Source organism: Aquarana catesbeiana, linkage group LG06 (genome assembly GCF_042186555.1).
Source record: "Aquarana catesbeiana isolate 2022-GZ linkage group LG06, ASM4218655v1, whole genome shotgun sequence".
NCBI classification, from domain to species: domain Eukaryota; kingdom Metazoa; phylum Chordata; class Amphibia; order Anura; family Ranidae; genus Aquarana; species Aquarana catesbeiana.
In genome coordinates this window covers 57306662-57328027 of record NC_133329.1, presented here as the reverse complement: position 1 = coordinate 57328027, position 21366 = coordinate 57306662, and the positions used below count along the sequence as shown (strand labels likewise).

The 21366-nt window shown below is 43.0% G+C and overlaps 1 protein-coding gene across 1 annotated transcript in view; it reads right to left on the bottom strand.

The window, feature by feature from the left end:
• Window positions 1–21366, bottom strand: part of DOC2A (double C2 domain alpha) — a 113844-nt gene that overhangs the window by 81283 nt on the left and 11195 nt on the right. Inside the window, exon 3 of the mRNA XM_073635951.1 lies at window positions 4525–4604. Within this exon, the coding sequence (XP_073492052.1) occupies window positions 4525–4604 (80 nt within the window). The remainder of the gene's footprint in view (window positions 1–4524; window positions 4605–21366) is intronic.

Sequence of the window (21366 nt, the reverse complement as noted above, 5' to 3'; positions counted from 1 at the left end):
CTAAAAGTTTATTTACTAGTCATGTATATAGGTTTTTGTAGGTATATTTATTTTAATTATTATTATTATTAGATTTATTTATTCATTTATTTATTATTATGATTGTATTAATAATTTTATTATTATTATTTAGATTTTATCATTATTATTATTATTATTATTATACAGGATTTATATAGCGCCAGTGCTTTACAACATCGGGGAAGACAGTACAATTACAATACAATTCCATACAAGAGGAATCAGAGGGCCCCACTCATTAGAGCTTACAATCTAGAAATTATTATTATTTATTATTAATAAGAATTTGATCTATTTAAGATATATATATATAGATATCTATATCTATATCTATATCTATATATATAGATATAGATATATATATCTATATATCTATATCTATATATATAGTATATATAAATACATTTCTCCCACTGCAGTAATCAGCTCCAACTGAATGAAATACATTATATATATATATATATATATATATATATATATATATATATATATATATATTCCATTTAGTCGGAGCTGATTACTGCAGTGGGAGGAAAATTATTATTATTATTATTATTATTTTATAATTCGACACGTTTCAGGGATCATAGATTTGTTTTATCAGGGCATATGGGAGGTATATTACATGTGTACCCCCGTATATCCAACCTCAAAAAAACACTGATGAGCAAACCTAAAAGTTTTTTGGTAGTCATGTATATAGATTTATGTATGTATGTATTTATGTATGTATATTTATTTGTATTATTTTTATTCGTATTTATTATTAGATTTATTTAATTATTTATTAATTATTATTTATTATTTTATTGTTATTATTTATCTATTTATACTTATTATTCGATTAATGCGTATGTATGTGTATATATATATATATATATATATATATATATATATATATATATATATATTTATATATATATAGTGCTCAAAATTTCAAGTCCTGAGCTACTAGCCAGGCCTTAAGGATTACTTGCCACCAGTTGCCCCACCCAACCCCTACCTTGCTCCGCCCCTAATTCCGCCCCTAAACATGCCCTCATAAATTATCTCATGAAACAACACTTAAATGTTTTATGGAGAATTAAGTTATAAAAATAAATATTAACAACAACTTTATCAGTGTCCATCAGTGCAGCCTCATCTGTGCCCAACAATGCAGCCTCACCTGTGCCCAACAATGCAGCCTCACCTGTGCTTATCAATGCAGCCGCCTCACCTGTGTCCATTATTGCAACTTTACCTGTGCCCAACAATGCAGCCTACCTGTGTCTATCAATGCCGATTCACCTGTGCCTAACAATGCAGCCTACCTGTGTCCAACAATGCAGCCTACCTGTGACCATCAATGCAGCCTACCTGTGTCCAACAATGCAGCCTACCTGTGACCATCAATGCAGCCTACCTGTGACCATCAATGCAGCCTACCTGTGACCATCAATGCAGCCTACCTGTGACCATCAATGCAGCCTACCTGTGACCATCAATGCAGCCTACCTGTGTCCAACAATGCAGCCTACCTGTGTCCAACAATGCAGCCTACCTGTGTCCAACAATGCAGTCTAGCTGTGCCCAACAATGCAACCTACCTGTGTCCAACAATGCAGTCTAGCTGTGCCCAACAATGCAGCCTACCTGTGTCCATCAATGCAGCTTCACCTGTGCAGGGGAAGAGAGGAGAGGAAGAGGACTGCTAGCTGGATCATCAGAGAGTGGGGAACATCGCTGTAGCAGCTTACATTTGAATTGCCGAGTGTCAGTGTTCCCCGCACTCGCTGTTATATACAGCCCCGCCTCCTAGCCCGGGTATTTTGATATACATCACATGTCCCAGCATTAGGCGGTTGTTCTGTCCATCAAAATACCCGGGCTAGGAGGCGGGGCTGTATGTAACAGCGAGTGCGGGGAACACTGACACTCGGCAATTCAAATGTAAGCTGCTACAGCAATGTTCCCCGCTCTCTGATGATCCGGCCGCCTGCTCTTCTCTCTCTTCCCCTCAGCGATCGCTGGGAGAACGGCTCCCTTTCAACCCCACCTGCCGGCAGTGCTCACCCCTCCACCCCCCCACCCCCCCGCTCCAGGGCAGCCCATGCTCGCCAGCCATCATTTTCCACTCTCAAAATGCGAGTAGGCAAGTGGAAAATTTCAGGGCTCTAAATATATATATATAATGTAATCCATTCAGTTGGAGCTGATTACTGCGGTGGGGTGAAAATTGAAAATTATTCTCAACTCATTTCAGGGATCATAGATTTGCTTCATCAGGGTATATGGGAGATATATTATATATGTACCCCCATATATCCAACCTCAAACTCTCACCAATCAGCAAACGTAAGAGTTTTTGGCAGTCATGTATATAGAGATTATTTCCATTCAGTTGAAGCTGATTGCTGCAGCAGGAAAAAAATAATTCTCAACGCATTTGCTTCATCAGGGGAAATAGGAGCTGTGCATGTCAGGAGACAGCCAACTAGTCATATAATGAACTATAAACTCATCTAGTGTGAGATTAAAATGGACATAAAAGGGGATCCTAGGATTCCAGAACCTATATAAGGGTCAATAGACATTTATAAGGGATGAGGATGATTCATGATGTGCTTCTTAAATCATAGATCTGTTTCATCAGGGTATACAGGAGATCAGTCATGTAATCACGGAGAAAATCATCTAGGGTAAGATCACAGGGGACATAAAAAGGGGATCGTAGGATACCAGATTTTATAGAAGCCTTCAATAGATGTTTATGAGGGATGAGGATCATTTCTGACATGTTTCCCAGATTAAACATCTGCTTCATCAGGAGATATAAAATATGTAAATATATCAGGAGACAACCAATCAGTCATATAATAAACTGGAAACTCATCTAGGGTGAGATCATAAGGGAGATACAAGGGGATCCCATGTAGGCATGTGTAGGGTGGCTTGGCGTTAAGGGCCACCCCCTGCCTCTGTACAGCCGGGAGAAACTGGTTAGGAACTTTAGATTCCAAATTATATTTAATAAGATCCTGGTGATAGTGTCCACACAAGAAGCAATTTAGCAGCCAATAAGGTGCTCCTGGGATCCCCCACCAAATAGGGAATGGCTGTCCTCCATAGATGTTTTTAGGGGAAGGCTGTTCCCTTTTGGTAAAGATTCTGGCAACCTAGGACTCCCTTTTATATCCCCTTAGATAGAAGTGAGCTTTTGGTTCATTATACGATTGGTTGATGTTTGATATATACACATCTCCTATACCCCCTGATGAAGCAGCTCTAAGATCTGGGTAACGCGTTGAGAATTATCCCACTGCAGGAACCAGCTTCAGCTACATGGAAATAAATCTCTATATACATGACTGCAAAGATATTTGAGGCTACATACAAGGGTATCAATGTAATATATTGAATTACATACAAGGGTATCAATGTAATATATTGTTTGATACATGTACCTATGTTTTATTTATTTGAAGATTTATCAAAAATAAAAGTTTTTGGTATACAGCGGTGCATTAATTGTAATATGGACCTTTGGCTGTGTTCAGTTTATGGGCCTCCTAACCCTTTAATAGGGCAACATCTAAGAGTCGGTGTACATAGACATTTATATTTTCCTTCAGTTATAAAGAGGCATATGAAGGTTGTCGTTGCCTATTTTGCCTGAAAATAAAAAGTCTAAAGACTTAAACATTTAAAAATGACTTATTGTAAACAACAATCTGGGGCCCTAGGTAGCCGCCTATATGAACAAAGCATATCCCTCTATAGTGTGTACTTGTCTCAATTAAGAGCACTAAGTGTCATTTCTGTCAGCTACCTCCTTCCTTCCTTGCTATCTGTACAAGTCACTTCTGACCAATTTTCCTGACACCAAGAGAAAAAATGGTGACAGGGGAGGGCACAATCTGAGATTGACAACCTCAACTCTGTTCCTTTGTGAAGAGGGGCGTGTCCCTTCCCTCCAATCAGCTCCCAGAGCTCTCCTCACTGATGTAACTTCAGATCTCCTCCCCCTTCTTTTCAGAGCTGAGAGAAACTGTGTAAATTCTGCACTCTGAATGGATGTAGAGGAGAGAAGACTGCAGATAAGCAGGTACAACTTATGTAGGGTGATTTGTTTCGTCTCTGTTAGTCACTTCACTAGGTATGTGTGAGGGTTTACAACCACTTTAATATAATCCACTGCATCACTATAGCCTGTGGAGAATCTATTGTTTTCATTGAGACAGACCCTGTCTGACAGACCTGCAGTTACAATAATAGAATTGGCAAGGCGAAGCCATTGTGCAGCACTACTAAGCAGGAAGCAGCTACTGCATATGTAACTGGCAGATAAGTACATGGTATGATTAAAAAGATTGCCGTTTTCTCTTTGGGTAACACAAGAGTATGTCAAGCAAATATCACACTTTTTTGCTGCCCCACGGACCCCACTGCAGTAGGCTGCTGCCTCACCCTGCCCCTACCCTCCATATAGAACTAGGAACATAGCGATCGGCAGAGACTCACCTTCGCCCTCAAGATGCTGCACTGCAGGATACATTTTTCTGGGTCATACAGAAGCTCGAACTCCAGCGTTCCCAGCGATGCTGAAATAAGAAGATTTGGATTCAGCAGATGGAGATAAAAAGACAGAACACAGATGCACAATATACGGAAAACACAAGTCAGTCCAGGAAAACCACCAAATGCAGAAATGGAACTCATACAGTATATACAATGTGCTTCTCCCTCCTAGACTTCCATTTCTGTTCGGGCAGTCTTATGATCCGCGCACCCCTGCCACTCAGCTCAGGGGACCATCATTTCTTTACTGGGGTTATGCAATGCAGATTAGCTCCAGATCCACCCACAACCTGCTGATTGGACAATGAAGCATCACCATGCTAATGAGGTCATCACTCTGCTCTCTCCTCCTCCCGCAAGCTTCCAACATATCACTCATTGCACCTGACTGGCTCACAGCACTGCCCCTCTGGACCAATGTAACTATGTAAAAATATCCATAACTGGAATTCTTCTTTAATTATGAAGGAAATGTTTTAAATTAATATGATGTATTCTTGTATGCAGCCATTAGGTGGAGCCTTAAGCTCCTTTTCACATGTTTTCCAGGGGGAATTCTTAGCCTCTCTGCTTGTTGATTACAAAGCTCAATAGCTGAAAGTCAGACACAAGAGAATATGTCAGAGCATACCCCTCCCCCTCCCACCCCTGAGATTTCAACAAGAGATATTGTGCCTGCTGTACTCTCTCTTCAGTCAATCCATAGTGCTCTGGATGATATAGTACAGTATCTTACAAAAGTTAGTACACCCCTCACATTTTTGTAAATAAGTTATTATATGTTTTCATTTGACAACACTTACCAGTATCAGCGAGTGATAACATCAAATTTTACACACCTGCTCCCCATTCACACCTGAGACCTTGTAACACTAACGAGTCACATGACACCGGGGAGGGAAAATGGCTAATTGGGCCCAATTTGGACATTTTCACTTAGGGGTGTACTCACTTTTGTTGCCAGTGATTTAGACATTAATGGCTGTGTGTTGAGTTATTTTGAGGGGACAGCAAATTTACACTGTTATACAAGCTGTACACTCACTACTACTACTACATTGTAGCAAAGTGTCATTTCTTCAGTGTTGTCACATGAAAAGATAATAAAATATTTACAAAAATGTGAGGGGTGTACTCACTTATGTGAGATACTGTATATATGTGTAGATAGATAGATAGATAGATAGATAGATAGATAGATAGATAGATAGATAGATAGATAGATAGATAGATAGATAGATAGATAGATAGATAGATAAAAGAGAAAAAAAAATAAGAGGCAGTTAGAGAGAGATTTTATGTTTATTGGATTATCTTTTAAAGTCACTACAAGTATTCAACGATTTGCCAAATTTGTACTGTCATTTTTCCCGTCCATTACATTCCTCTCTTAATTTCCCGGAACTCTTTCGCCCGAAGCGCAGATTAGGAGCAGTTTCCAGTAGCGGCACCCCCAAGCCAATCAAACAGAAGGCTGGCACCACAGGCATAGAGCTTGGAGATACTGCCCGAGTTATTGGCATTCAGCAATCCGCAAATCTTGGTTTGCGAACAACTGAATGCTCAACACTCAGACAGGCTGCTGAGTTCCTCTGTAATCATGGATGTCAGCATGCTGTATGCTATAGATGGGATCCATCCCCAAGGGAAAAAATGCAGGGCCATTCGGTAGCTGGCTGAAGACTGCCCATTTTGAGGGGTTTCCACCAACCCTGTGCTGAGTTCCCAGGTCTGTACACCTGTGCCCATTATGAGGGGTTCATTTTGTTTATTGAAAAATCTTACAAATAACAACTTATATACAATAAAACCATAATAAATAAAACATATTTAAAAATAATTGAATATGACTATACAAAACAAAAAAACAAGAACATAATAAATGGTGCAAACTAAAATGCGCACAACATAATCCCTACGGGAGAGCCAGACTAAGGAACATCACCTTCACCATGCATGTAGCCTTTTATAAAAATGGAGTGGGAACTGCCATTAGGGTAGTTGAGGCAGACGTTTCTTAGCCTGACTACTCCCTCTCCCTGGGGAACCAGCGCGCTTCGTTGCACCCTGGCACTCATCATCCATAGAGGATGCCGTACTCAACGAGTCCCATTCATCATCATCATCTGACAGGACTTCAAACTTATTTGCCGAATGCAAAAACTTAGGACTTAAGGTAACTGTACCTCTTTTTTTTCTCTTCCTTTTGCCCCTCCTCCTTTTATCCCCCAACCACTCCATATCATTCTTGGACAAACTGGAATCAACAGCCTCCCCTTCACCCCCCCTCCACTTTTCCTGCCCTTATCTACCACCAGGCCAGCCTCTTCGCCACCCTCCCCACTATCCTCAATAGAAACCCTGCAGCGTCGGGGGAGGGGGACTGGTACCACACATGACGCACCAACCTCAGCACTTCTTGCTGCCTCTGCAATTTTGGAAGACAGAGAAGGATTGGACACATTCTCGGCAACTGAAACCTTACCTACAGACTGGGAAGACACTGACACACTAGGTAAACGCACAGACTAGGAGGACACAGGCATATTGGGTATTGGCACAGACTGGGGCACCACAGACTGGGGAGACACAGACAAATTGGATATTGGCACAGACTCAGATGGACTCACAGGCACCCCAGCTGCTGTGCTCTGAGCATCCTCCATGTCCAGGCGGAAGAACTCTCTCATAAGCTCAGGCTTGTTGTGCATTGCCTCAGGACACTGACTATAAGGATGTCCCACCGCATTGCACAGATTGCACCTGATGATATTACAGTCCTTCGCCAGATGTCCTATACCCTGACACAGAGAGCACTTCATCAGTGGACAGAAGGATGCAAGATGCACTTTTTATCTACACATTTGTTGCTTACCTTTGGCTGGCCTGGATAGAAGATGGTCAGCCTGTCCCTCCCCAGGAAAGCTGAGGATGGCAGATGCTGGACGACATTGTCAATTAATTTTAATTTTAGCTGCACAGACCACCCCCCATCCATATTCCCCGTTCATCCAAAATCTTTTTTAGGGGGCTCAGGACATCTCCATACCTCCTCAACCAAACAGTTAAATCCCCTTGTGGTATGGATTCATTGCAGACAAGAACTGTCACCATTTTAATGAGGGGCTGGCGTGAAACAAGCTTGGGGATGAGCCCTTTCCAGTCCGGCAGGCCCCTACACACGTTTTCATACTTCTCCCAAAATATGTCCAAAGACTCTGGACGGATAAAGGACAAATCATATTCATAGGAACCTGTCGGACTGATCAGGGCAAAGATATCTGTGGGTGTAAACCCCATCTGCAGGATTTTGCCCACCACTGCCCTCCTATGTGGGGGGATTCCACCGCCTTCCCATTTTAATTGAACAACATTCCTCCTTTTAAACAGGGGGGAAGATAAAACATTTTCATGCTCCTTCCCTACTTGCTGTCCCTTCCCAGATCCTGTGGCAGCAACACCAGCATAAGTTTTTTTTACACCAGCAGCATTTGCAGTCTTGTCCTTAGATACATTCAAACCTGCTGGCAGAGAGTCTGAATCAGTTGGGATAGCAGTCTTCTGATTAGCAGAGGCAGAACCCGCCCCCTCCCCCTGCTCCGAACACACAGCTTCAATCCTGGGATCAATCACAGTCTTAATTACTGCAGACTCCTGGAGAGTTGTAGCACTACTGCACCCAGCATCTCCTCCACCATTCACAGGAACAGCTGCTGTGTCTGGTCCAGGCAAAGTCACTGTATTGTCCATGGAGCTCCTCACTGCAGACTCTTCCCCCAGAAGCTGACAGTTACTCTCACCAGTTTCATCTGAAGCTTTGTTTTCAGCAGGTAATTCAGACTGCACTTCATGCTGTACATTGTCTATGGGTCTGGGCTGACTGCCCGTAGCACTACAACACTCAGCAAGCCCATTGTCACTAATAAAGACCACATCACCATCCTGCACACACACACTGTACCTACTTTCTGTGTTGTTACCTTTTGCGATGTCATGGCTGACGGTGGGACCAGACTTCCTCCCAGCTGCTGCAGACTTCATGGTGGATCTTGCTCTTGCTACAGGTCTCTCTTTCACAGGGTGAGGAACGGTGTCCATCTTCTCATCATCATCTGGGGATTCCAGCTTACAGATGAACTCCAGCATGCCAGTACCTCCCTCAACCTCCTGCTCAGATCTTCCATATTGCTGTTGCAGAGGGAGGGAGACAGAGGCCTCCGCCATTGAGGGCTCAGCAAATGTCTGAGGTGTTGAAGAGCTGGGCTCATCCTCCGGGCCCACTTTCTCACTCTCTGCTGACTCTGTTGGTACCTGCATCTCCTCACTGAGTGGGTCACTTTCCATACAGGAAGCGGCTCCTCTTCTCATGCGATTAAATCGCTCCTCATTTCTATATTTTTCTTTAAATATGCCACTATTATCCTTCTGAGAGCTCACCAGCTCCTTCTTCTTCTTCACAGCTTGCTCCAAGTCTTTCAACTCAGGCCTCAGAGCCGGTCCCTTCTTGCTGTATAGTTTGGCACAAACATGTTTTTTCTTCTTAAATTCAGCCATCAAAATCAACAATTTCTCCTCTTCCTTCTCAATCTGCTTCAGCTTTCCAACAATCCTCTGTCTAAAGGCAGACAGGGACTCATCACTCCTTGGGCCAGGCCCAGTATCTTCCAGAGGCTGAGGCCTAGTCACAGGCCTATCCAGGGGGCCCCCCGCCAGGGTCCTCCCCAGGATCCAGCATCCCTCCTGGGGCAGAGAAGCAACTCCAGTCCCTGGTCTCTGGAAGCAAAGGAACCAGCAACCTCACACCTCGCTGTCGAGGAGCTGAATGGCAGTTTCCCACCATCCTTGTGTTGAGTTCCCAAGTCTGTACACCTGCTGTGCCCATTATGAGGGGTTCCCACCGTGCTTGTGTTGAGTTCCCAGGTCTGTACACCTGCTGTGCCCATTATGAGGGGTTCCTACCATCCTTGTCTGGAGTTCCCGGGTCTGTACACCTGCTATGCCCATTATGAGGGGTTCCCACCGTGCTTGTGTTGAGTTCCCAGGTCTGTACACCTGCTGTGCCCATTATGAGGGCTTCCCACCATCCCTGTGCTGAGCTGGGGTCCGGAGTTCAGGAATTTAAACAGCAACATGAGCCACACTTAGTCTCTGATACACGTTCATATTGATAAAAACATTTCTGACATAGTAATAAACCATTTCCTTTAAATCCCCATTAGGGATTAAATTACTGTAGGGATTTTAAATTCTCCAAAATGTTGGTAACACTTGGGAGATTTTGGTTTGGTGAAAATAATTGGAATCAATAGAGAAAGCAAAGCTAAGGTGTTTTCTGTGATGGATATAAAGGGTGTGGAAGGCTCATGAGTGTTATGGAGGCTCCTGTCATCTATCCCAGATTTGGGGTCCGCTATTATCTACACTATTTCTTACAAAAAGACAAAAAAAATCTATAATGAAAATAAAAAGGGACAGAACACAAATACACACAAAAAAGATCCATTTGCTGTAAAATCACTTCACTGATCAACAACCTCTATATTAGACCCAACACAGGGCCTGCAAGCAGGTTATACAATCAGATTATATAGTATATGGTCATTTTAAAGGAGATTGTACAATCAGATTATATACTGTATGGCCCAAACTGGCTTATTTTTGTGAATCTCTTTCTCCCTTTCCTTCCATGATATGCTTCCTGTTCTGGTTCTAATATAGAGAGGAGCCAAGTGACTTTGGTGAAACTGATTCACTACGGTAAATGTTTGGTGAATGTCGGAGTTACCAATATATATATAAAAATATGCCTCTTATTCTTCTCCTCGTCTCATTGGAACGTGATTGCGGAGAGAAGTCACAATCCAGTACAATTATACACACAATACGTCTGATTAGGGGGAGAGGGGGAAGGGCGGACGCGGGAAAGGAATAGCGAAGTTGCACTTAAATACATGGCAGGCGGGAAAATTATGAGTTTCTGGTGGGCTTAACCCCCTCATTCCCACACGTGTCATACGCCTACACATCGGACCCCCTCCCCCCCTACACCCCGTTCACATTATATCCTGAGCCAGTGACGTTGTACGCCATTACAGGGAGACCAGACGCTGGAGACGCCGCCGAGAAGCGAGGTTTTATTTTTACATTAAAAGTAATTTACACCTCAGAGAGCGTCAATCATTTACATCAATCACACTGCGCTTCCACGTACAACCCTGGGAGTGCTAAGGGGAGGGCGGTGAACTGAAAAACCTATATACCTGCAGAATAGATCTGCGACATGGTGTCCTGATATAGAGACTCATTCACACGCGTGGCTGGGGGGCAGTTAAAGTAAGCGATTGGGCTGCAGTTTAACCCCCCCATGGGATGGCATGTAGCCACTCAGAGATGTAGAGATGTCGCAGCCGCTGCAAAAATGAAACCTCGTGTCCAGTACTGGGACAGGGTGTTCTAGCTCCCAGGGCAAGAATGCAGAACTGCACCCCTCTCTGACTGTAATACATGCCATAAAATGGGTGCACCACCCTGCATTCACTCTTTGCCCCTTTCTTTACTGCCACTGGGGCAGCTGCCCCTCCTGCCCCCCCCTCTTGTCCCGGTCCTGCTCATGTCCCATTCTGCAGGTGGTACCGCTGCTAAATGTCACTTGTTTTTAGTGTATGGGGCTGTGCCACAACAGCCTTGATGCATGGCACAGTGATTGCACCTCCTTAGGTTTAAAACGGATGGTGGAGAGGTGACATAACCTACCGCCTGCCACATGCCCACCCTCCCTTCCCCATTGACCACAATGTATTTGCCAAAAAGACAAAATTTAATTGTATGACAAAATCCTTTTTTTTATCTGAAATTTTTAGAAATTTTTAAAATTTAGCTGAAATCCTTCCACTCCTCCTTACTTTATATATTGTATTCTTTTCTCGGCTGGTTGTTATGTTTGTGCAGCTCTTTTATCCTGCAATTCATTAATTGTGCATTTTAGTTGTATAATGTATGTAAAGTAAACCTGCCCCATAGCTGAACTTGTTCTGAAAATGCAAGCTTTCTTCTTCAATCCTAATCCCCTAGTTTTAGTGCTTTCCGAGCCACCGACTTGTAGACAGATTGAAAAAGTCGGAGAAAAGTTATATGTTTTTATATGATTATTAGCTACTTTATTTCATATTGTGTTCTCGGCTCTGTTCAAGCACTAGTAGCACAAGCAGGCATGACTCAACACCTAGGTCTCTGAAGAAGTCCACTGAAGCAAAACACATAAGAAGGAGCTACAATGGTTGCTTTTCATTATTGTATCCATAAAGTCTAACTTCTTTATATGATTTTTAATTACTTTATTTCAAATTGTCCTCTCGGCTCTGTTCAAGCACTAGCAGCACAAGCAGGCATGACTCAACACCTAGGTCTCTGAAGAAGTCTATTGAAGCAAAACACATAAGAAGGAGCTACAATGGTTGCTTTTCATTATTGTATCCATAAAGTCTAACTTCTTTATATGATTTTTAGTTACTTTATTTCATGTTGTGTTCCCACCTCTGTTCAAACACTAAAAGCTGCTTTGTACACTTGAAAAGATTGTAAAAAAATGTAATACTTTGGTACAAGCAGGCATGACTCAGCCAATCACCACCTAGGTCCCTGAAGAAGTCCAATAGGATGAAACATGTAGGATGAAGCTACAATGGTTGTTTTTCATTATTGTATGGATAATGAGATCTGAATAACCCCAAAAGGAGAATAGTCAGATGTCTTTATATGATTATTAGCTACTTTATTTCATATTGTGCTCCCACCTCTGTTCAAATACTAGCAGCTGCTCCATACACTTGAAAAGTTTGTAAAAAAAAATGCAATACTTTGGTGCAAGCAGGCATAACTCAGCCAATCGCCACCAAGGTCCCTGAAGAAGTCTAATTGTATGAAACACGAAGGAAGGCGCTACGATGGTTGTTTTTTATTATTGTATCGATAATGATATCTGAAGGATCCCAAAGGGAGAAAAGTGCACACTAGCAGCTACTCCATACACTTAAAAAGTTTTTTTTTTTAAACGTAATACTTTGGTACAAAAAGGCATGACTCAGCCCATCTCCACCAAGGTTCCTGAAGAAGTCTAATAGGACGAAATGAGTAGGAAGAAGCTACGATGGGTGTTTTTCATGATTATATTGATAATGAGATCTATACCCCAAAGGGAGAAAAGTCAGGCTTCTATATATGATTATTAGCTACTTTATTTCATATTCTGCTCCTGCCTCTGTTCAAACACTAGCAGCTGCTCCGTACACTTGAAAAGTTTGTAAAAAAAATGCAATAAATTGGTACGAGCAGGTATGAGTCAGCCCCTCACCACCTAGGTCCTTGAAGAAGTCTAATCGAACAAAGTACATAGGATGGAGCAAAAATTGGTTGTTTTTCATTATTATATAGATAATGGGATCTAAACTCCAAAGGGAGAAAAGGTTATACGTCTTTATATGATTATTAGCTACTTTATTTCATATTGTGCTCCCGCCTCTGTTCAAACACTAGCACCTGCTCCGTACAATTGAAAACTTTGTAAAAAAAATTGAATACTTTGGTACAAGCAGGCATGACCCAGCCAATTGGCACCTAGTGCCCTGAAGAAGTCTAATGGGGCGAAAAGCGTAGGATGAAGCTACAATGGTTGTCTTTCATTATTGTATCTATAATGAGATCTGAACAATCTCAAAGGGAGAAAAATAAAACATCATTATATGATTGAGGTACACGTAGAAAATTGGACGTGTTCCTGACACGCAAATACACTGCTCTTTAATTCTTAATGGTACCCCACGCATTAACAAATGGGGTGCATTTTAAGTGCGGTGCAATTTTTAAAAAGAGTTGGGGGCTTCTTTCCCACACAGATGTGAACTAAGGGCTCGTCCACACATGAGGTTGGGGGCAGTAAAACTATGCGGTTGAGCTGCATTTTTACAACCCCTCAAACTGCTCCCCTTTAGCTGTAGAAGCCGCAGCCAGGGTCATGCTGTGGCTGCGGCAGGAAATATACCCCAAGTGAATGGTGCAACCTCCCTGCAACTACTACATTGTATGAGGTTGCAGCATGGTGATGCTGCATTTAGGGCTTAAAATAGGTAGTGAGGAGGCAACTTATTGCCTCTTCATTGCCTGTTAAATGCATCTGAAAAGCGACCTGAGCATAGATCGCTTTTCACAGAAGTGACAGTCCTTGCCATGGAACAAGCCCTAAAAAAGCTGTTCTGAACGTACTGGATTAGGGTTCAAGAATAAAATAACGTATGTACACACATACACATACATACTTATAAACACACACACATACACAGCCTTTAAAAAATCTGCATTACTGTACCCACACTGCCGAGTACTGCACTGTAGGGGAGAGGCTCAGAAAGACACCTCCCCTTTCTTCTGCTCTGCACTTACTGTACTGTTGTACCGGTCAGTGGAGACGCTCAGTCTAACATGAATGCCTTTCTCAACCAAGATTCTGTTGCACCCCTGACAACCTCAAGCAGCACCCCAGGGTGTTCTGACAAAGGCTGGTCTAGCAGAACAGCTCAAAGCAATACATACCCAGAGTCTGTCTTATTTTATTTTTTGAACTAACAGAGCCAAACTCTCTCTACAGTCTATAACTCTTGCTGTAATGGAGTTAACTTTATAAAAAAATGGTTATATGATTGTATAAGAAGGCACCCAACAATTAGACACCACACATGCCCATGCTACAAATTCAGAAAGCTAAAAAGAACAATTGGACTTCCTAAGAGAAATATACTGTACATAGAGTTTGGCTATATCATAGCCAAACTCTGTCTGCATTCTATAATTCTTGCTGTAATGGAGTTACCTTTATAACAAATGGTTATACAATTGTATAGGACGATATCCAACAAATACACACCTAACACGCCCATTCTACAAGCATTAGAAAGCTAATAAGACACATCAGAACTCCTCAAAGGAATATTCATAGAATGTAGCTATATAATAGCCAAACTCTATTTATGTTCTATAGCTCTTGCTGTGATGGAGTTACCATCGTAATAAGAGTTTATACGATTGTATAAGATACCCAGCAATTTAACACCAAACATGCCCATGCTACAAGATTCAGAAAGCTAAAAAGACACATCAGATCTCTTAAGAGAAATATTCTCTGTATAGCTGTATCTACATTCCATAATTCCAACTGTAATAGAGTTACCTTCATAACAAATGGTTATACGATTGTATAGGAAGATACCCAATAATTACACACCTAACGTGCCCATGCTACAAGAATTAGAAAGCTAATAAGACCAGTGGCGGCTGGTGCTTAATTTTTTTTTTTGGGAGGGGGGTGGCAAACAAACCTGGCCCCCTCACTTGTACTACACCCCCCCGAGGGCGGGAAGGTGGCGATCCATGGCCTTACCTTAGGAGGAGGATGATGAGGTGGTGGTGTAGGTGCTGGATCCGGGGTAGGGCTCCTGGAAGCTGGGAGAGGCTGTTGCTGCCCTGCCATCTGCCGCTGCTTGCTGTAGACGACACAGAGCTTGCGGAAGGCAGAGCAGCTTGCTTCTCCTACCGGCCAAACAGTCCTATGTCCTAAGACTCCCTGGCCAATCGGGTCTCAGGACCCGCTTCTTGATTGTCCGGGAGGACAATTTGCCAATGTCACACAACTGGGTGGGCTCAGATGGCGCAGTGCCCTGCGCTCCAAGCCCATCCTTTTTAAAGCCAATTAGAGCCTCAGGCTCTAATCATGTGCTTAAAAAAAAAAAAAAAACCCACATTGAGATTAGGGGCTGGGCGCATGGATAGGGTGGGGGGGAGTGGTGCCCCTTATGAGTGGGCCTCCACCGAATAAGACACTCCTCAAAGAAATATGCTTAGAACTTGGCTATAGCATAGCCAAACTTTATTTATGTTCTAGAATTCTTGCTGTGATGGAGGTACCTTCGTAAAAAAGAGTTTATATGATTGTATAAGACGATACCTAACAATTAAGCACCAAACACGCCTATGCTACAAGATTTAGAAAGGTAATAATACACATCAGACCTCCTAAGAGAAATATACATATCATAGCCAAACTGTATCTACATTCCATAATTCCTACTGTAACAGAGTTACCTTCATAACAAATGGTTGTAAGACTGTAGCTAATAAAAGCACATTAGACCTCCTTAGTGCAATATACATCATATTTTTACCATATTTGATTTCTAACTAATTATAATTTAATTCTGTTCAATAACATGTTGGTTGTTGGATTGGGAAATCTTGTCAGATAGAAATATGGACTTATTTAGAATAGTTGGCATTAAGGGTATGTCTGCTGTTCACAATAAAATACTCCAGCACGCAAATCAATATACCCCTCAGATGCTTTGATTGGGTGTAGTTAGATCTGCAAGAATTGTAATGGATTTTAATAAAAGATAATTTGCACCAGATAATTGCTCTGTGAATTTCCCCATTTCTTTTAATGAGAGGGCACCTAATAGGCTCTGGTCACAAACCAGGAGTGACGGGTCAACTAGGTAGAGTTGCAAGACATGAAAACGATTAGTACCCTTCAGACTGATGACCACGCCAAGGGGACAGAAGTACTGATTTGGAGAACCAGTAGTGCTTTTGACCTGTATAGTGTTACACTGGGCCAACACCATCCATTGAGTGTGCTTGCAAGAGACCCAAGCAGAGATCAGGCAATCTAGTGGAGAAGTTTTGGAGAATATATGTATCCACACAGAATTTGATCGGTGGTCACGTTTGATGCCCATCAGGATTATCCTTTTCTATGCAGTATTTGGATCCCGATGTGCAATATCATGGGTAGCTTTGTCTGTCCAACCCCTCGAAAAAATGATGATCATCATCAATCCCCTTTCTTCCTAAACCACACTTTTTTTGGCCCACCTTTCACAGCCATTAGACTGTCGCTGCAATCAATAATGTTCTTCCCAAGCATTATATGAAAGAACATATCTCCCGACATCCCATTAGATGTGCATGCTCAAGCAACTTAGCAGATTGCACAGCTAAAGTCTGCAGCCCCCAGTAGACAGAATGGAGGAGTATGCATGTCTAAAGGGATGTTGGAGTGTGTTCTTTCATATATCACTTTTGATCCAGCGGACAGACCCTTATAATGAGGGTAAGGACAGCAGAGGCGCACGTGGTGGGTGAATAAACTTGTAAGTGTTCTTGCCAAAGGTGGGTATTTATTTATTGGTTAAGCAACAGTGCAAAAACACTGTTTCGTGGCATCAAAGTGGCCACTTCATTGGGACAGGTATAAGAACACTTTTAGGGAGGAAGGGACTTGGGACTGTGCATTGCTGCAGCCTGGAGCCTTATGAGACGAGAACGAGGTCTGTCTGCTGGTCTTTTCTCCAGTTTTGGTGACAGTGGCCAGCAGACTCGCAGCACCCTGCCTCAGACCAAGAATGTTATTTAAAAAGAACACATTCCGACATCCCTTTAGACATACATGTTCCTCCCTGCTGGGGGCTGCAGACTTTAGCTGCACAAGCTGCTGATAAGCATGAGCATGCACAGCAAGAGATGCCGGGAGATATGCGGTTTCATATGGGATGGCAGAGAAGGCTAATAGTTGTGAAAAGTGGGCCAAGGATAGTGTGGATCAGGAGGAGAGGAGATTGATGATTGAAATCATTCATGAAATGAAGGTGAGCTTAAGATAGTTGCTGCAGGTGAAATGGTTATTTGGGGAGAGTCAGGGCCCAGGACAAGGGATGGGCAGGAGAGGTGGCTGCCCTGGGCACTGTGAGGTTGGGGGAGGCACCACAAAGAGATGGGGGGGGAATTGTGTTGGAAGGGTGGAAGGGGGAATTTGGGGGGCAGCAGGGGGTAAGTATTTAGGGGGGGGGAGTGCTAAGAGTGATGATTCATGCTAGGAGGGGGGGGATTTGGGGGGGGATTTGTGCTGGGAGGGGCAGATTTGAAGTGGGGGGAGAAGATGTGTACTAGGAGGATAAATTTTAGGGGTAGAGGATTTGTGCTAGGAGTAGTAAGTTTTTTCGGGGGGGGGGGGGGGTATTTGGGCGATGGGGGGGGCAAAGATTTGTGCTGAGAGGGGTAATTTTAAAGGGGGGGGCGGTTTTGTACTGGGTGTTAGGGGAATTTATACTTAGGGGGTAAGCATGCAAATTAGTGCTCAGTGGGCACAGGGGTGCAGTTTGGCATGTATGCCCTGGGTTCTAGATGAGCTTGTCCCGGCACTGTGGAGAGTAATAAGGTTCAACACAGGAGAGGACTTCCTACAAGTGTCGGAAAAAAGGTAAGGCTGGAGTTCAGCTCTAACTTTTTTTTTTTTTAGTCTGAGAAAACTTGCAGTGTGCTATAAAACGTCTTTCGCAGTCTGTGCCAGAAGCGTTGTTTTGCCAAAAAAAAAGGCTGATTTTGCAGAAAAAAGATTCCTCTGTAGCGCAGACGTTGGAGCGAGAATGATATGCGTTTTATTCATCTACGAAGCGCACGCCTGCTATTGTTTGAAAACATTCAGCCTTTGAAAAATTGTCTGAGTCAACAGGAAAGCGTCGTCATGTCGGGGGTTCTGATCATTTGTCATAATGAAAGAAAAATTACTGTAAACAGATGGAGAATTACTTCGTCTTTCAGGGCCCAGTCACACTCACGCGCTTACGGTTTTTACATGCTTATTTAAGCATGTTATGCATCAAGTGCCGAGTTAGAATTCAGATGGATTGGAGACCTTTCTTTGGTGGATTTTTAGTTGAATCTTAAAAGCAATTAACCAGTGTCACCAGTGAATAATGTCCAAAAAAAAAAAAAACAGGAGGGCAAGTGTATGAAAAATATCAGAGAAAATAGAAACATAGTTTAGATAATGATAAAGGTATAAAAGAAGGGGAAAGGGGTAGCACAGGAGTATAAATAATTCCATTGGAAGGGGTTAGGAACTGGTAGAACAAGCCCACCTCTCTGCGCCATGACTGAAACAACAATAAATAGCATTCAAGAAGATGTCATATGTCGAAATTCCATTGAGTGATGGAATGTAGTCCAAGAGGCCCAAGTAGTTATGTGTGTTGATCTAGCCCAGTGGTCTCCAAACTGCAGCCCGTGGGCCACTTGCCCTTTGCTTTTATCCAGCCCTTGGAGTACTATTCCTCCCACTAATACAGAGCACCATTCCTTCTGCTGACACCAATGATGAGGCACACCATTCCTTTAACTGACACTAACAATGGGCCACTATTTCTCCCATTAACACCAATGTTGGGGCACCATTCCTCCCACTGACACCAGTGATGAGGCACTATTCCTTCCACTGACACCAATGATGAGGCCCCATTCTTTCCACTGAGACCAAAGATAAGGGCACCATTCCTTCCGCTGACACAAATGATGGGGCATCATTCCTTCCATTGACACCAACAATGAGACACCATTCCTTCTACTGACACCAATAATGATGCACTATTCCTTCCACTGACACCAACAATGAGGCACCAGTCCACAACAAAGAGGCACAATTTCTTTCACTGACACTAACAATTAGGCACCATTCCTTCCACTGACACCAATGATGGGGCACTATTCCTCCCACTGACACCAATGACGGGGCACTATTCCTCCCACTGATACCAATGATAGAACACTATTCCTCCCACTAACACCAGTGATGGGGTACTATTCCTCCTACTGACACCAATGTTGGGACACTATTCCTCCCACTGATACCAATGTTGGGGAGCTCCTGAGACCCATGTAACTCTTGTGTCTGCAGTTACTCCTGTCTCTCTGACCAGCCCACTGACCTTTGTGTACTCCCCCTGTCTCTCCAGTGACCCTGTATTTCCAGTGACCCTGATGACCCCTGTGCACTCCTATAACACCTGTGACTCCTGCCTCTCCAGCAACCTTGGTGATCCCTGTGCACTTGTTTCCCCAACCACACCTGTTTCTCAAGTTACTCTTGTCTCTCTAGTGATCTTGTTGATCCCTGTGCGCTCCTACTTCTCCAATGACTGTGTCTCTAGTGGCTCCTGTTTCTCCAGTAACCCGAGTGATCTCTATGTGCTCCTGTGGCCCCTGTAACTCTTTTGTCTGCAGTGACTCCTGTCTCTCTGGCCAACCCAGTGACCATTACGTGCTCCTCCTGTCTATCTGGTGACTCCAGCATCTCAAATGTCATCCTGTCTCTCCACTGACTTCTGCATCTCAAATGTCCCCTGTGTAGTCCTCCTGCTTCTCTGGTGACTCCAGTGTTTCTAATGCCCTCTGTGTACTCCTCCTGCCTCTCTGGTGACTCCAGTGTCGTTCATGTCTCCTGTGTACTCCTCCTACCTCTCTGGTCACTCCAGCGTCTCCAATCTCCCCTGTGTACTCCTCCTGCCTCTCTGGTAACTCCAGTGTCTCCAATCTCCCCTGTGTACTCCTTCTGCCTCTCTGGTGACTCCAGTGTCTCCAATGTCCCCTGCATACTCCTCCTGCCTCTCTGGTGACTCCAGTGTCTCCAATGTCCCCTGCATACTCCTCCTGCCTCTCTGGTGACTCCAGTGTCTCCAATGTCCCCTGTGTACTCCTCCTGCCTCTCTGGGGACTCCAGCATCTCCAAAGTCCTCTGTGTACTCCTCCTGCCTCTCTGGTGACTCCAGCGTCTCCAATGTCCCCTGTGTACTCCTCCTGGCGGCAGGTGACGTGGCAAGTGACAAACTGAATCTGGTGGCAGGCCACGTGGCAAGGAACAAGCTGAATCTGGTGGCAGGCCACATGGCAAGGGACAATCCACATCTGGTGGCTGGTCACAGCAGTGACAATTCACATTTGGTGGCAGGTAACAGTGACAAGCTGCATCTGGTGGCAGGTGACGTGGCAAGTGACAAGCTGAATCTGGTGGCAGACCACGTGGAAGGTAAAATCCGCATCTGGTGGCAGGTGACATGGCAAGTGACAAGCAAGATATGGTGACAAGTGAGAAGCTGCATCTGGTGGTAGGCGATGGTGGCAAATAACATGATGCCACCATCAGGCTTCCTCTGATTCTGATTCTACATTATGGTGAGTTGAACTATTTCATTCTATATTACACTATAGTAATAGAAATAATGCACTTCAATCCTCCTGACACCATATCAACCATGGTGCCGTGAAGACTGAAGCACCAACACCAGCAACTGCCCCGACAAATTGCCCACAAAAAACACACATCTCTGTTTTATCAAGTTATGATACTGTTGCACATTTTCCTTAAATAGGATTTGGCTTGTAAAAGGAATATTCCTTTGTGTCCAGAAGAGGAGGAGCAAAGTGGAGATTTTCTAATTTTCTCAAAATGTTAGCAACAATCAGCAGATTTCAACAAAAATTGTCAATTTTATGAAATACGTCGGCACCAATAAGAAATAGGAATTCAAGGTGGTTTTGTAGAACGTAATGGGCTTTAAATGGCTCCTGATTGTTACCAAAACTCTTCATCTATCCTGAACCTGTTTTTGTATCAAGAAAATGGCCTCTCATTAGCCTTATTATTATTTTTTTTTTTTTTGTCAAAAAGATAAAAAGTGAAAAAAAAGATAAAATACACTTAAAAGGAAAAATAAAAGTAAAAAAGAACACTAAATGAAATAAACTAAACAGAATTAAACAAAAACACACAAAATAAATAAAAATAGTAGATTTTTCCACAAACAAATTACCTTAAATTTCCTTCCTCAACTTTTGCTAAAAGAGCAACAAAAAAAAAAAGCAAAAAAGCAAAAAAAAGCTACAAATCCTTTTTGTAATTTATTGTTA